The sequence below is a fragment of the Abramis brama genome (genome assembly GCF_963993115.1).
Source record: "Abramis brama genome assembly, chromosome: 5".
NCBI lineage: Eukaryota > Metazoa > Chordata > Actinopteri > Cypriniformes > Leuciscidae > Abramis > Abramis brama.
Genome location: NC_139967.1, coordinates 13,914,243 through 13,928,659, shown reverse-complemented (window position 1 = coordinate 13,928,659; position 14,417 = coordinate 13,914,243). Strand labels below are relative to the sequence as shown.

Genomic DNA, 14,417 nt, shown 5'->3' with positions numbered 1-14,417 from the left:
TAACTTAGAACATTCCTTTAATTTTCATTTTCATAAATGCTAATTCATCCTTTCCAGACCTCATAGACTGACAAATTGTGACCAACTGCAAATCCCTCAGAAAACCCACAAACAAGTCCAATGTAATAGCGGAGTGCCTCTTTTCTTTTTACTCATCCACAATCCTCCCCTCTCCTCTGCTCTTCCATTGTAAGCTTCCATCAGCATGGTATGTTTAGAAGAGGAACCAAAGTCATGCTATCATGTGTAAACTGTGTAATGACATCTATAAATGTTACCACTTCCTCCTAAACAGCCAATCAAATGTTGTTTATCTCCATCATTCCTGCTGCTAAATGCTACTTTCACTTTCCCTGTAATCATAATAAAGCGGTAATAATGAATTTAAACTTTATTAGCTTATGTCCTCAGTTCTATATATAGTGCCATAATTCAGTTAAATCAATTCCTTTTTCCATTAGATGTTTTGGTAATGTTTCAATAATGTGAAACTGTTCAATAAGTGTTTTTAAATACTGCCACCTGCTGTTCTTACTGTAAAATGACACCCAGGCGCCTCTGCTGGTAGCAACAAATGCTGATATTGTGCGCGCGCCCTCTGCTGGGAGCGTTCGGAACGGCGGCCAATGTCACCATCAAGGGTTATGTCATACTGGCCATGGCATTGTCCTTAACCCAGAGCTGTGAGACCTCAACTGTTGTATATTACATCGATGTTTACAGCTAAAATAGACACATTACATTAATATATGCTATATTAAGAATTTCATTTTATTGTAGTAATGAATGGAAATAGCTTAAGTGCCTTTGCTGACATGATGTTTTGACGTCGCTCTGACGTCACATTCAGGGAGGTGCAGACATAACAGTTAATGGGCCATGAGTAATGTGTGTTTGTATGCATGCTGATATCCTGGCACCGGTACACAGGAGCCAAACTCACAGCATCATCAACAGGATTAACTGTTAACTGTGATCTGTAAATGTGTTTGCATGTGTGTGTGTGTGTTAATCTGATCTGTGCCAACATGGCTACTTCACACTCTTGTCGCTGCTCTGTGGGCATTTAAACGGGCTCTTTAGCCTGGCACCATGTCGCAAACCATAATACCAGATGGACCGCTCTCTCTCTTTCTCTCTCTCCACTATAGTCCTGGAAGTTGCCCAGGCCAAAATAACATTTAATCTAGTTCCTTGCCATATTTTGATGTCCTGTGGTAGTGGGACAGGAATGTAAATGCACATGGGTCGATGATGTAATGCTCATTTATGTGCTGGATCTGAAAAGTAAAGGAAAAGGAAAAGAAAATATATAAATGATAAATAAATGCAATTTATAGAGTCGAATACACCTTTTGAGATGTTTGTGCATGTTTTGAATTTCTGAACTAAAATTAATTTTAAAGTAAAAAAAAAAAAAATACAGTGGTGTAACTGGAGATAAAAGGATGAAATAAAAAAGAAATAATATATATATATACAGTGAGGAAAATAAGTATTTGAACACCCTGCTATTTTGCAAGTTCTCCCACTTGGAAATCATGGAGGGGTCTGAAATTGTCATCGTAGGTGCATGTCCACTGTGAGAGACATAATCTAAAAAAAAAAAATCCAGAAATCACAATATATGATTTTTTAACTATTTATTTGCATGATACAGCTGCAAATAAGTATTTGAACACCTGTCTATCAGCTAGAATTCTGACCCTCAAAGACCTGTTAGTCTGCCTTTAAAATGTCCACCTCCACTCCATTTATTATCCTAAATTAGATGCACCTGTTTGAGGTCGTTAGCTGCATAAAGACACCTGTCCACCCCATACAATCAGTAAGAATCCAACTACTAACATGGCCAAGACCAAAGAGCTGTCCAAAGACACTAGAGACAAAATTGTACACCTCCACAAGGCTGGAAAGGGCTATGGGGAAATTGCCAAGCAGCTTGGTGAAAAAAGGTCCACTGTTGGAGCAATCATTAGAAAATGGAAGAAGCTAAACATGACTGTCAATCTCCCTCGGACTGGGGCTCCATGCAAGATCTCACCTCGTGGGGTCTCAATGATCCTAAGAAAGGTGAGAAATCAGCCCAGAACTACACGGGGGGAGCTGGTCAATGACCTGAAAAGAGCTGGGACCACCGTTTCCAAGGTTACTGTTGGTAATACACTAAGACGTCATGGTTTGAAATCATGCATGGCACGGAAGGTTCCCCTGCTTAAACCAGCACATGTCAAGGCCCGTCTTAAGTTTGCCAATGACCATTTGGATGATCCAGAGGAGTCATGGGAGAAAGTCATGTGGTCAGATGAGACCAAAATAGAACTTTTTGGTCATAATTCCACTAAACGTGTTTGGAGGAAGAAGAATGATGAGTACCATCCCAAGAACACCATCCCTACTGTGAAGCATGGGGGTGGTAGCATCATGCTTTGGGGGTGTTTTTCTGCACATGGGACAGGGCGACTGCACTGTATTAAGGAGAGGATGACCGGGGCCATGTATTGCGAGATTTTGGGGAACAACCTCCTTCCCTCAGTTAGAGCATTGAAGATGGGTCGAGGCTGGGTCTTCCAACATGACAATGACCCGAAGCACACAGCCAGGATAACCAAGGAGTGGCTCTGTAAGAAGCATATCAAGGTTCTGGCGTGGCCTAGCCAGTCTCCAGACCTAAACCCAATAGAGAATCTTTGGAGGGAGCTCAAACTCCGTGTTTCTCAGCGACAGCCCAGAAACCTGACTGATCTAGAGAAGATCTGTGTGGAGGAGTGGGCCAAAATCCCTCCTGCAGTGTGTGCAAACCTGGTGAAAAACTACAGGAAACGTTTGACCTCTGTAATTGCAAACAAAGGCTACTGTACCAAATATTAACATTGATTTTCTCAGGTGTTCAAATACTTATTTGCAGCTGTATCATACGAATAAATAGTTAAAAAATCATACATTGTGATTTCTGGATTTTTTTTTTTAGATTATGTCTCTCACAGTGGACATGCACCTACGATGACAATTTCAGACCCCTCCATGATTTCTAAGTGGGAGAACTTGCAAAATAGCAGGGTGTTCAAATACTTATTTTCCTCACTGTATATATCTTCATATATAGAAGTCTATATATATATATATATATATATATATATATATATATATATATGTATGTGTGTGTGTGTGTGTGTGTGTGTGTGTATATATATATATATATACGTAAATAGAAACATATATGTAGGCTAAAACAACAATCAAAACCTAATACACAATGATTATACATTTCTTAGATAGTGGCATGTTTTTTTTGGCATGTCTCGCACATTCTTGTTTGTTACTGCCCCACAGCCGGAGCCCCAGCACCCCCAATCTATTTAGTCTTTATGTGCATTTGCGATCATTTGAGCATGCTCTGTCTATTTGATCGGGTGACCCGGTTTCCCTGGCTCGGTCGGTTGCGGTTACCTCACTCTGCTGAGCAGCTATTGGTTTAGCTGGCGCACACTCTGACTTTTGCCATACGAGTGATATTGGGCTGCGGTGACGTAAGCGAACGGGCGCGCAGAAATTTTCCAGACGCAGACGGAGGAACGAGCTCGTGTAGACCCGAAACTGTCCAACCGAGAGAGAGGTAACCGAGAGAGAGAGAGAGAGAGAGAGAGAGAGAGAGAGAGACGCATACAAGCACGCATACCAAGTAGCCGTTTACAAGGCACTCGGTTGCATCTCGCGCTCAGTATCGGACCCAGTGGAGCTGTTCAGCGTTTATCGGTAGTGTCACCGAACAGTCCCCACGCTCACGGAACCGCTGACCCATGTGATACTGCAGCGTTGCGAGCGCGGAAGGGAGGGGGGCGAGAGACACATCCCCCCCCCTGCATCTCCACTCGATAGACTGGAGAAGCAGGTGCACACTTGGGAGAGAGAGAGAGAGAGAGAGAGAGAGAGAGAGAGAGAGAGCGCTGGAGGGGGGGCGGGGTAGAGTCGCGCGCGTGGATCTCTCCGTCGCAGTCCTCCGCGAGGATGTATCCAACAGCAAGACTCCTGCCGCGCGCGCGCTGCCGTCAATGTAACGGAATCACATGTGCCCCTGTGATCTAACGGCGGTTCTGATCTGTTTCTCTGGGTTCGGATGGTCCGGGCGCTCCATACACAATTCAACCGGGAAATCAACGCACACCAGCCATGGCGCTGGTCATGGAACCCATCAGCAAATGGTCCCCAAAGCAGGTGCTGGACTGGATGAAAGGTAAAAAAAAAACCATTTGTCCCCCCGAAGTACCTCTGCATGACCTATAGCCGGTGGGAGAGGAATGGGTGAGCGGGAAGAGCGTCTCGGCTGCATGCGGGCTGTGCTCGTCTCTGCCTGTGCCGTGCAGTGAGGTATTGATCGCGGCATCGCGCTTGTGTGCCATTTTGCGCCTTTGCTCGGCGCACCATGGTGTGTGTGATCTGCACAGCGCTACACGCGTCGCGCAATAGGGGGTGTGCGTGTGGTCTGGGGATGCATGATGTGTATGTGTGTCTGTGTGCGCGCGCTCGCGTGTTTTGCAAGTAGATTAGCAAAAACGGTTATAATGACAAAGGGCGACATGGCGTTTTCATACAGTACCTAAATATACACATACGTGCATGTGTGCACACACACACAGAGAGAGAGAGAGAGAGAGAGAGAGAGAGAGAGAGAGTGCTGTTTCCAGCCTCAGTGAATAAATCTCCCTCTCGCGCAGTGATAACTAGCACCATGGACAGAACCAGGCCGTCGCGCGCTGTGCTGCGATGCAGATGCGCGTAATCTAGGGACCAGAAGAGGGATGACGGTATCTGTGGAAACCAGCTGAGCTTTGACAGTCCCCCCATGACAAACATTTACTCCTTTAAACTAATTAGTATCTATTTTTATGTCACTAGTACTTGGAGTTTAATTACCAGAAGTAATCCATTAGTAGCCTATCTTTTTTCAATTTTTGCAATTGTTTAGATTCTTGTGCTTCCTACAGTGACTAGTATATTAACTTTGTCACAGTACCTACTAGTTCTTATTTATTTGCTTCTAGTCACTATCCTAATATGGACATATATTTATTCCATTGTTACTGGAAACAGATTGTACATTCATTGCTTGAATTATGTTACTTCTATTTCTGTTTAACTATTTATTAGGGGTGAATTCAGGTTGATTGGGACACTTTTACCCAGTCATCTCAATTACCAAAAATGTCCCAATCAATCTGAATTCACCCCTACTAGTTTACCTATTTATTTCTTATGTACTTCTAACTAGGGATGGCCCGATACCGATACTGGCATCGGGTATCGGGTCGATACTGCCCTCATATACTCGTACTCGTACTCATAAAAATTCGCCGATACCACGCACCGATACCACGTACATTTTGCGAAACGAAACTGGCCGCCGCGAGTGCTTTGTCGAGGTGAACTGAGTCAAAGACGCACGAGCTGGTCGAGCACATCCCTTAGTTTAAACAGACATTAGTGGAAAGTTTGTTCAGTCGGATGTCAATGGCAACAAAATTAAACGAGGCATGTAGCTTTAGCTTATTATTGACGTTAACTGACGAGAGAGAGAGACAGAGAGAGAGAGAGAGCGAGAAGCGCACTTCTGTTGAATGCTCTTTGCTGATCGACTCAGCACATGTTATTTGGATGAAAACTAAATCGTATATGTAAGTAAAGTAAAACATGAACTGTTACCTGACTGAAGTATAACGAGTGGTTCCCTACATAATTACAGGACGTGTGCAGGTTAAGAAGTTTCATGAACGCAAACATCCGAAGCGCGCGCCTCACAAACCAGCGTCTCAGCGCGCGAATGCTGAATTAAATTGTCTTTCACGTCTTGCGCTTGTACGGACGAATTCACACACAACTATGTAATAACGCCCGTCTTGGTGAGTATCCTATAGTAAACAAAGTCGGTTATATCTCAAATGAACGTAGCATGTTCAAATGAGCTCTGGTGCGCTCGGTCTTAAAGGGGCAGCAGTTTGATAAACCTGCTTCTGTGTTTTAATGTTAATCAAACAAAGGACAAAGAAATACTGACTGCTCTTGACTAAATAGGCTACCCTTTTCAACTTTACAAAAATATCCATCTATATATAATTTATACAGTAATGAATATGCTTTTTTCACATTTGATTACTTTATTCAAATGTCTGTACCTGTTAGATCTACCTGAAAAAACTCTAAAAACACTGTTTATTTCATTTGTAGCCTTTCTTTGTTGTATTGTATATATTTATCCTATTTGTAATTCGATTGATTGTTTTTATTTTGTTACTGACTGCTTACTTGTTTTAAATTCACATTAATTAGGCTGCTAGTTTTTGTTGTAGTCTCAAAATTGGATTAAATAATTGATATTTCACTGGTTTTGACAAACATTTGAACCGCTGACCCAGTCCTCAGCACTGAGCCCTGCTGGAGCAGCTCTAAATATGTGCTGTGCTATTAAATGAAAGATAAAATATGATAGAGCAATAGAATGAACAATGACAGTACAGAAGTACAGTACAGAAGCTCATACAATGCATTTTAGCAGGCTTAATTAAGCATGAAAATAACTGAAAGAAATATATATATTTGATGAACAAATTAAGCCAACTAATATGATTTATAATCTTTTGGTTTATCTACTAATACATTTAAAAATTACAAATGCAGTGAAAATTCAGGTATCGGTTACGGTATCGGTATCGGCGAGTACCAAAAATTACAGTATCGGTATCGGACTCGTTCTGCAAAAAGTGGTATCGGGACATCCCTACTTCTAACAATCATAATAGTTATAATAATAGTGTCAATTTCAGCTTCACTTGTACTTATTTTATTTATTAGATAGACCGTCTACCTATTTTATGAGAGATTATTATGTCTATCCCAATTGTACAGTAACATAAAAATAGATAGTATTTAGTTTTTAGGAAAACTAGGTTAAAATAGCTTTGCATAAACCCATCCAGAAGAAAGCAAGGAAGAATACAGCTATCCGAATGCTGCTTGCCGATAGTTGAAGACACCATGCAGGTTTCGTCATGCAGTTATAGCTCAGGGTTGTGGACTTGGCCTTTCCTTTTTGAAAAAAACTGATGGCATTTTCAAAAAGCTATACAATCTGACATGACAATTGGTATCTGATTGGAAATAATTTTCCATTAATGACATGCTCTTCTTTAGATGACATGCAAAGACACACTGATGGATGATACACAGACGATATAAGTAGGACACAATGGAGCAGCTGTGGTGGAGAGACATAGGGCCGAAATACCAGCAAGATCAGATGCAATCTGAAGTGAAGTTTAAGGGCATTAGTGCACATGACATTCAGCGGCTCATAATCGCTACTCATGAGCATTTCAAAGGTCAGATAGCCTTTGCCACCAATCTAATAATGGACAAGTGTACACAGGTGAATCAATAATGGTTGTGATCTCTATGTCCAAAACACCCATACTTTAATGAAATTCTTAAGCCAATTATATGTCCCTCAGATCTCTCCTGTATATTAAATGTACAGTGCCCTCCATAGTATTGGCATCCTTGGTAAATGTGAGCAAAGGCGGCTGTGAAAATAAATCTGCATTGTTTATCCTTTTGATCTTTCATTAAAAAAAATCACAAAACTCTAACCTTTAATTTAAGTAAAATAATTGAAAGTGGGGGGAAACTCACATTATGAAATCAATGTTTTTCTCCAATTCATGTTGGCCACAATTATTGGCACCGCTATATATTCTTAAGAGTAAAATATCTCTGAAGTATATTCCCATTCATATTTACATTTTCTTAGCACACCAGGGTGACTAGGAGCATGAAATTGTCCAGCAACGACCTCCTGTTCCACAGGAGAATAAATATGAGGAAACACAAAGGCCAAATTCCCTTAATCATCCATCACAATGAGTAAAACCAAAGAATATAGTTCTGATGTGCAGCAAAAGATTGTTGAGCTTCACAAAATAGAAAGTGGCTGTAAGAAAATAGCCAAAGCATTGAAAATCCCCATTTGCACCATCAGGGTAATAATTAAGAAGTCCCAATCAACTAAAGATGGTATGAATCTGACTGGAAGAGGATGTGTGTCTATATCGTTCTAATGCATGGTGAGGAGGAGAGTTTGCGTGGCCAAAGATTCTTCAAGGATCACAGATGGAGAATTGCAGAGATTAGTTGAGGCTTTGGGTCAGAAAGCCTACATTTTTTTATCAAACAGCTCCTACATCACCACAAGTTTGGTAGGGTTTCAAGAAAAATCCTCTTCACGCATCTGAAAACAAACTCCAGCATATTCAGTTTTCAGACACGACTGGAACTTCAAAAGGGACAGGGTTCTGTGGTCAGATGAAACTAAAAATGAACTTTTTGGCAGCAAACCTACTAGATGGCTTTGGTGCGCACAAGGATTAAAAAGTACCCCATGCCCACGGTTAAATATACTGCTGGATTTTTAATGTTGTGGGCCTATTATTTTTTTGCTGGAGGTCCTGGACATCTTGTTCAGATACATGGTATCATGGATTCTTGCAAATACCAACAGATAAAAATTTAAAACCTGACGGCCTCTGCTAGAAATCTTATAACGGGCCGTGGTTGGATCTTCCATCAGGACAACGATCCAAAACAAACATCAAAATCAACACAAAAATGGGTAACTGAGCACAAAATGAAGCATCTGCAATGGCCATCCCAGTTCTCTGACCTGAACCCTATAAAAAATGAGTGTGCTGAACTGAAGAGAAGAAGCACCAACTTGGAGCTGGGAATCTGAAGGATCCGGAGAGATTTTGTATGAAAGAATGGTCTCTGATCTCTTGTCAGGTGTTCTCCAAACTCATCAGGCATTATAGAAGACGACTCAGAGCTGTTATCTTGGGAAAAATACATAGCAATCATTAGGTGCCAATAATTGTGGCCAACGTGAACTAGAGAAAAACATTTAATTCATAATGTGAGTTCCCCCCTCCCCCACTTTCAATTGTTTTACTTCAATGAAAGGTTCGAATTTTGTGAATGAAAGATCAAAAGGATAAACAATGCAGATTTATTGTCACAGCTGACCTTTGCTCATATTTACCAAGGGTGCCAATATTAGTGGAGGGCACTGTACTTAGGCAAAAAATGCCCCCATAGTTGATCAGTCTTTCATTGCTATTATTGGAATAACTGCCTTGTAAGTTCATGTATTATGACATGTTAGCGTTTCCTACAGAATTTTACATAGGCTATACTAAACAGTTCAGTAAAGATTTGTCAGATTAATTCAAACCATTTTAACTTGTTTTTTTTAAAACAATTTATTAAAAGAAGCAGCCATTTGTTCATGAATCGGACTACTCTGGTCACTCTGTTTGTTTTCAATTCACCAAAAAGAACCTTCTAAAAACAGTCATTTGCTTGTGAATAGGATTACCCTGATCGTGCTGTTTGTTTCTGATTCACTAAAGAGAACCGGCTGACAAGAGTCATTTGTTCATGAATCGGATTACCCAGAATTTCACAGGAAAGAACCAGCTCAAAATTGTTATTTTTTTTGTTAATTGGACTAAACTGGTCACGTTGTATGCTTGTTTTTGCGTGGAAGCACTTGAGGATATTACAACAGAGAGATTCTTCTTGACACTGTTTCGTGGTGCACAGTCTTTATATTTGATCACAATTCATTATAGACTACAAACTCAAATTGATAAAATATCATAAAATATTTTCTTAGAACTGTACATTTATGCAATATGGACACTACTTAATTGACATTACTCTTAATTGTAACATTTCTGTAAAGCTGCTTTGAAACGGTATTGTGAAAAGTGCTATAACTGTGAATTGAATTGAATTCTCCCCTGTGCAGGATCACTGATTAGTTCTGTATTTTAGAGAACTAGGTTTCACGGCCAGTTGTGCAGGATGGTTTCCATTTTCAGGAACCCTGTTCACTGTCTCAGATGCAACTGCAAACTATAGCTGCTTGTGCATAATCTTCACAATTACTGCTGACAAAGAGTTTGTCAGACCTCAGAGCACCTGATCCTGGGTCATTTTGCTGGTAGTGATGCTTTCTATTGCTTTGCATCAAATTTTCATAAGAGATTCTGCACAAGAAAACATCTCTCAGCGTGACTGTTTTGTGTTTATTGTTTATTTCCTAAATTGTAGTCTTGGACCAACTGCCATTGCCATATTTCTGTTATGTGTGTATTTCATTCGTTTTCTTACACTTGCAAAAAAACTGGCATGCAGAGATGTGGCATGTGCTGATGACGTCTAGGGATAATCTTCCTCCTCTAACATTACAGACATCTTGTAATATAAAACTCTGCTGCATGCCCAGTTTTGACCTTTACAGCTTACATTTGAAAAATCATCATGCAGGTTGACATATGATAGGGTCTTATACCCAAGATGACAGTTAGGACTGTGGATATGCATTTGGTTCAGCAGTAATTGTTAAAGGTTTAGTTCACCCAAAAATGAAAATTCTGTCATTATTCTGTCATGTTGTTTCAAACCCGTAAGACTTTCTTTCATCTTCGGAACAGAAATGACAATCTTTTTGATGAAATCTGAGAGCTTTCTGTTTCTTCCATTGACAGCTACGCAACTGACACTGTGACGCTTCAAAAAGTTCATAAAGAGATCGTAAAACTAATCCATTTGAATGGAGCGGTTTAGTCAAAAAATTTCTGAAGAGACTCAATCGCTTTATATGATGAAGAAATTTAATTTAGGCTTTCAGTTGTGGTAAACGGAAGCTCAAGCATGTTTGCATGACGTGCAAGAACCAATGAGGTTCATTCTCGTGTTGCGCAGCACGTTTGAGCTTCCGCAAGAACCAATGAGGTTCATTCTCGTGTTGCGCAGCACGTTTGAGCTTCCGCAAGAACCAATGAGGTTCATTCTCGTGTTGCGCAGCACGTTTGAGCGTCCGCAAGAACCAATGAGGTTTGTTCTCGCACGTCAAGCAGGTTCAGTTGAGCTTCTGTTTATGTTCGCTGATCAATGTTTAAATGTGAATAAAACAGGTCAATTCAAATGGATTAGTTTTATGATCACTTCATGAACTTTTTGAAGTGTCAAAGTGTCAGTTGCGTAGCTGTCAATGGAGGGCCTGAAAGCTCTTAGATTTCATCAAAAAGATCTTCATTTGTGTTCCGAAGATGAACGAGTCTTAAGGGTTTGGAACGACATGAGGGTGAGTAAATGATGATAGAATTTTCATTTTTGGGTGAACTAACCCTTTAAGGTTATCCATATAGTTTTAGTTATGATATGGTATTGATATTGCAGTCCTTTCAAATGTGTTCCGTTTAACAGAAAACATTGTCAGTACAGTGTACTACTTGGAGTTTGTCTCACTGCAGTGGTTCTTCCCAGTGTTTATTGCTACTGTTGCTCTTCTGTCACTTATCAGAGCATTTATCTCCACTGTTCTCTGTCAACAAAATGAGTGCACACTCCATAAGCCCTGGTGGCTCACCTGTTTCATCTAATAAAATCTAATTTCATTTGCAAACCTATTCAGCTTGTTTGTATCTCTGTATATTTTAGGGGTTTTAATAGATGACTGATGTCCATGTGTAAATAATCAAATGCCTCTGCCTTTTCAACCAGCTTTGTATTATTGCAATGTCAGCAGTATATGTAACTGAACATTGTGTAATCTTTCCCCATTTTTCTCCGTTTATTGGTCAACTAAAGTCATGTTTTACTTTAGAAGCTTTTGACAGCTCCAAGTCTTTTGTGAAAACTACACATTGTACTTCCGCATTTTTGTATCCCCGCTCACATACAGTTTGATCGAGCCCAGTGTATTATGGTTGTTAAAGTTTTTATAACTTTATGGCAAATTGAAACACCACAGCCCTTTTTCTCTGTTTTCTCTAGTCATACAGTGCAGATTGATTAAAAACATTATCCCATTATTTAAATTATCCCATTAAATGGCTGTTTCAAATTCAGATCAGAATAACCTACTATCACATTACTTTCACTGTTGCTGCAGTATACAGCATGCAAATGTTCTGTCAGCATGAAAATCCCGGATGAGCTGTAATACATTTGCCAAAATGTGCGTTATACAACAGAGCTCACTGCCCTGGCCTGAATACTATATTCCATAATGGAAAGTGTTCAATTTGACCTTCAATTTTCAGTGTGAAAAAGAAATCACAAGTTATAACAGCCATCATTTTTTAACACCCTTTTCTCGATTCGTTATGTAATTAGACTAACAAAGAATTAAGACATTATAAGACACCGCAATAAAACAAATCAGTAAAAATGCTCAATAACCATTTTTACACATAATAGGGTCATGTTGTAGAATACTTCTGTTTGAGATGTTTATCAATGCATACTGCTTCACATAATGCTTTTAAAAATAGTTGACAGTTTAGTTTGCAGTACACTATTCTATTTGAACACTGCATTTTCTTATCCAACAGATACAACTGTAGCACCTGTCCTTGACTTTCATAGTTTCATTGCAATTTGGCAGATTCATCAAACTAACCTTAAGTCATGGAGTACACAGTTAATACATAGGGGAGAGCGGGGCACAAAGTAACGCTTTTTGACTTTCTCAATTTGTGTAAATCTACTTATGGTTCAGAGTATTTATTTTTTCCCACATTACTTTCCCACATGTCTAGTACAATTATGTGTTTTTGTTTTATTAATACAGTATATACTTTTTTCTTGATATACCCCGAAAGAATGGAAGTGAAATGTGACAACATGCCCCATAGGTGGGGTACATTGTAATATGTGTGGGGCACATTGTAACATAACATATGACATCTTAAAATGTTATCTGATCTAATAAAAAAAATATACAAAACAAACTAAAATATTTTCTAAATAAAATACAATTAAAAAACTTTTTCATATAAAATAATGGCAATTTTTAATAATTAAATATAAACTCATTTTTGAGTTTTGACTACAAACACATGAAAACACAGCTATACAACATAGTTCAAAACAAATAAATAATTAGTAATTTCTGAACATTGACTCTCAGTCTTTATTCACCTTTTTCTCACGTTTTCTCAATAAAATTAATAAAAGTATAGAATATAATAGCATATTTCTAATAGGGGCACATTTTAACGCAGTGTTACAACATGCCCCCGCCTGCACAACTGGGATTTAATCCCGGCTAGTGTCTTCTGCTAGTTAGCGAAGCATTAAATAACTATCTCAACTGTTAAATAACATCTTGGAGATTAATATAATATCAGATTTGTCTTATTTTAAATAAACACAAAAAATAGAGATGAAAAATTAACTTAAGTAAGAAATTTACTTTTGCTATGATTTAATAAATGTCTATGGATATCTTCCAAAAATAAAATAATTTTGGCGGAATTTTTTTTCTATATAGTGTTGATATGGCAACTAGTAAATACACAAAGTTTCGTCATCCAAGCATGTGCGGAAGTATTTAAAACAAGCGTGTTACAACTAACCCCGCGTTAGGTTGTGCCTCGCGCTCCCCTACCCATGAAATCAAAATCTGGAAATTTGTGACTTTTAGTTCAAGTTAGCTTTGAGGCCATATATTTGCCTGTGTATTCCAAAAACTATTTTATTTATCCATCTTAAAAAAAAAAAAAAAAAATCATGTATTACTTGAAATGCCCCATTAGAACATACAGTTTCACTATTTACATTTATGGATTTGGCAGATTCCTTTATTCAAAGTGACTTACATTGCATTCAGGGTATATATTTTATGAGTCTTGCTTTCCTAGAAATCAAATCCATAACCTTGGTGTTGATAGCACCGTGCTCTACAGCTTACATGAAGGCTGAATATGAAGTAATACTGTGCTCATCAAGCTATTTCACGGAAATTCTTAACACAGTCTGGATTTCCGAAAAACTAACATTCAAATAGATGTACAAGACTGGCTGTCTGAAGGGGGAGATCTCAAAAACACAGAGGTCAAACCAGCACAGGTGTTGAGCTCAATTCAAACATTATCTCTTGTGCTGATTCAGATACTGCAAAAGAACTTATTTGATGAATGCCTTCAATTTAATAAACCCCAAACAAATCGACTGCATTTGTGGGGAAAGTGCTCTGCACTCCCTCACCTTGCCTGAGCTGAGTGTTTTATCACTCATTACCTGCTCTTTCTGAAGCTGTGAAGGTCAGGTTCTCTTAGCCTACTAATACAGAATGCTCCAGGCACTCATTTAAAATGATTTCAAATGGTGGATCACCTTCCAAATATAGACCTATCTAAAATTATTCTTCACCACTCATGCATAGTTATAAATTCCAAGATTTCAACCTGTCACACACGCGTGAAACAGGCTAGTGATAGGAGAAACAAAGCTTTTCGAAACTTTGAATCAATTGTTCCGTTTGCTTCATAAAATGAGTCACTGTTTCAAAGCGTTCG

The 14,417-nt window shown here is 39.1% G+C and overlaps 1 protein-coding gene across 3 annotated transcripts in view; it reads left to right on the top strand.

Moving 5' to 3' along the window:
• The first annotated feature begins 3,965 nt into the window (after positions 1-3,965).
• The window catches only part of LOC311082991 (connector enhancer of kinase suppressor of ras 2), a 45,470-nt gene continuing 35,018 nt past the window's right edge, over positions 3,966-14,417 (top strand). Inside the window, exon 1 of one of the 3 annotated variants that reach the window (XM_084114232.1) lies at positions 3,966-4,234. In XM_084114232.1, coding sequence (XP_083970358.1) covers positions 4,171-4,234 — 64 coding nt within the window. In that variant the 5' untranslated portion in view covers positions 3,966-4,170. The remainder of the gene's footprint in view (positions 4,235-14,417) is intronic. The other 2 variants (XM_084114234.1, XM_084114233.1) reach the window with 2 other exon arrangements.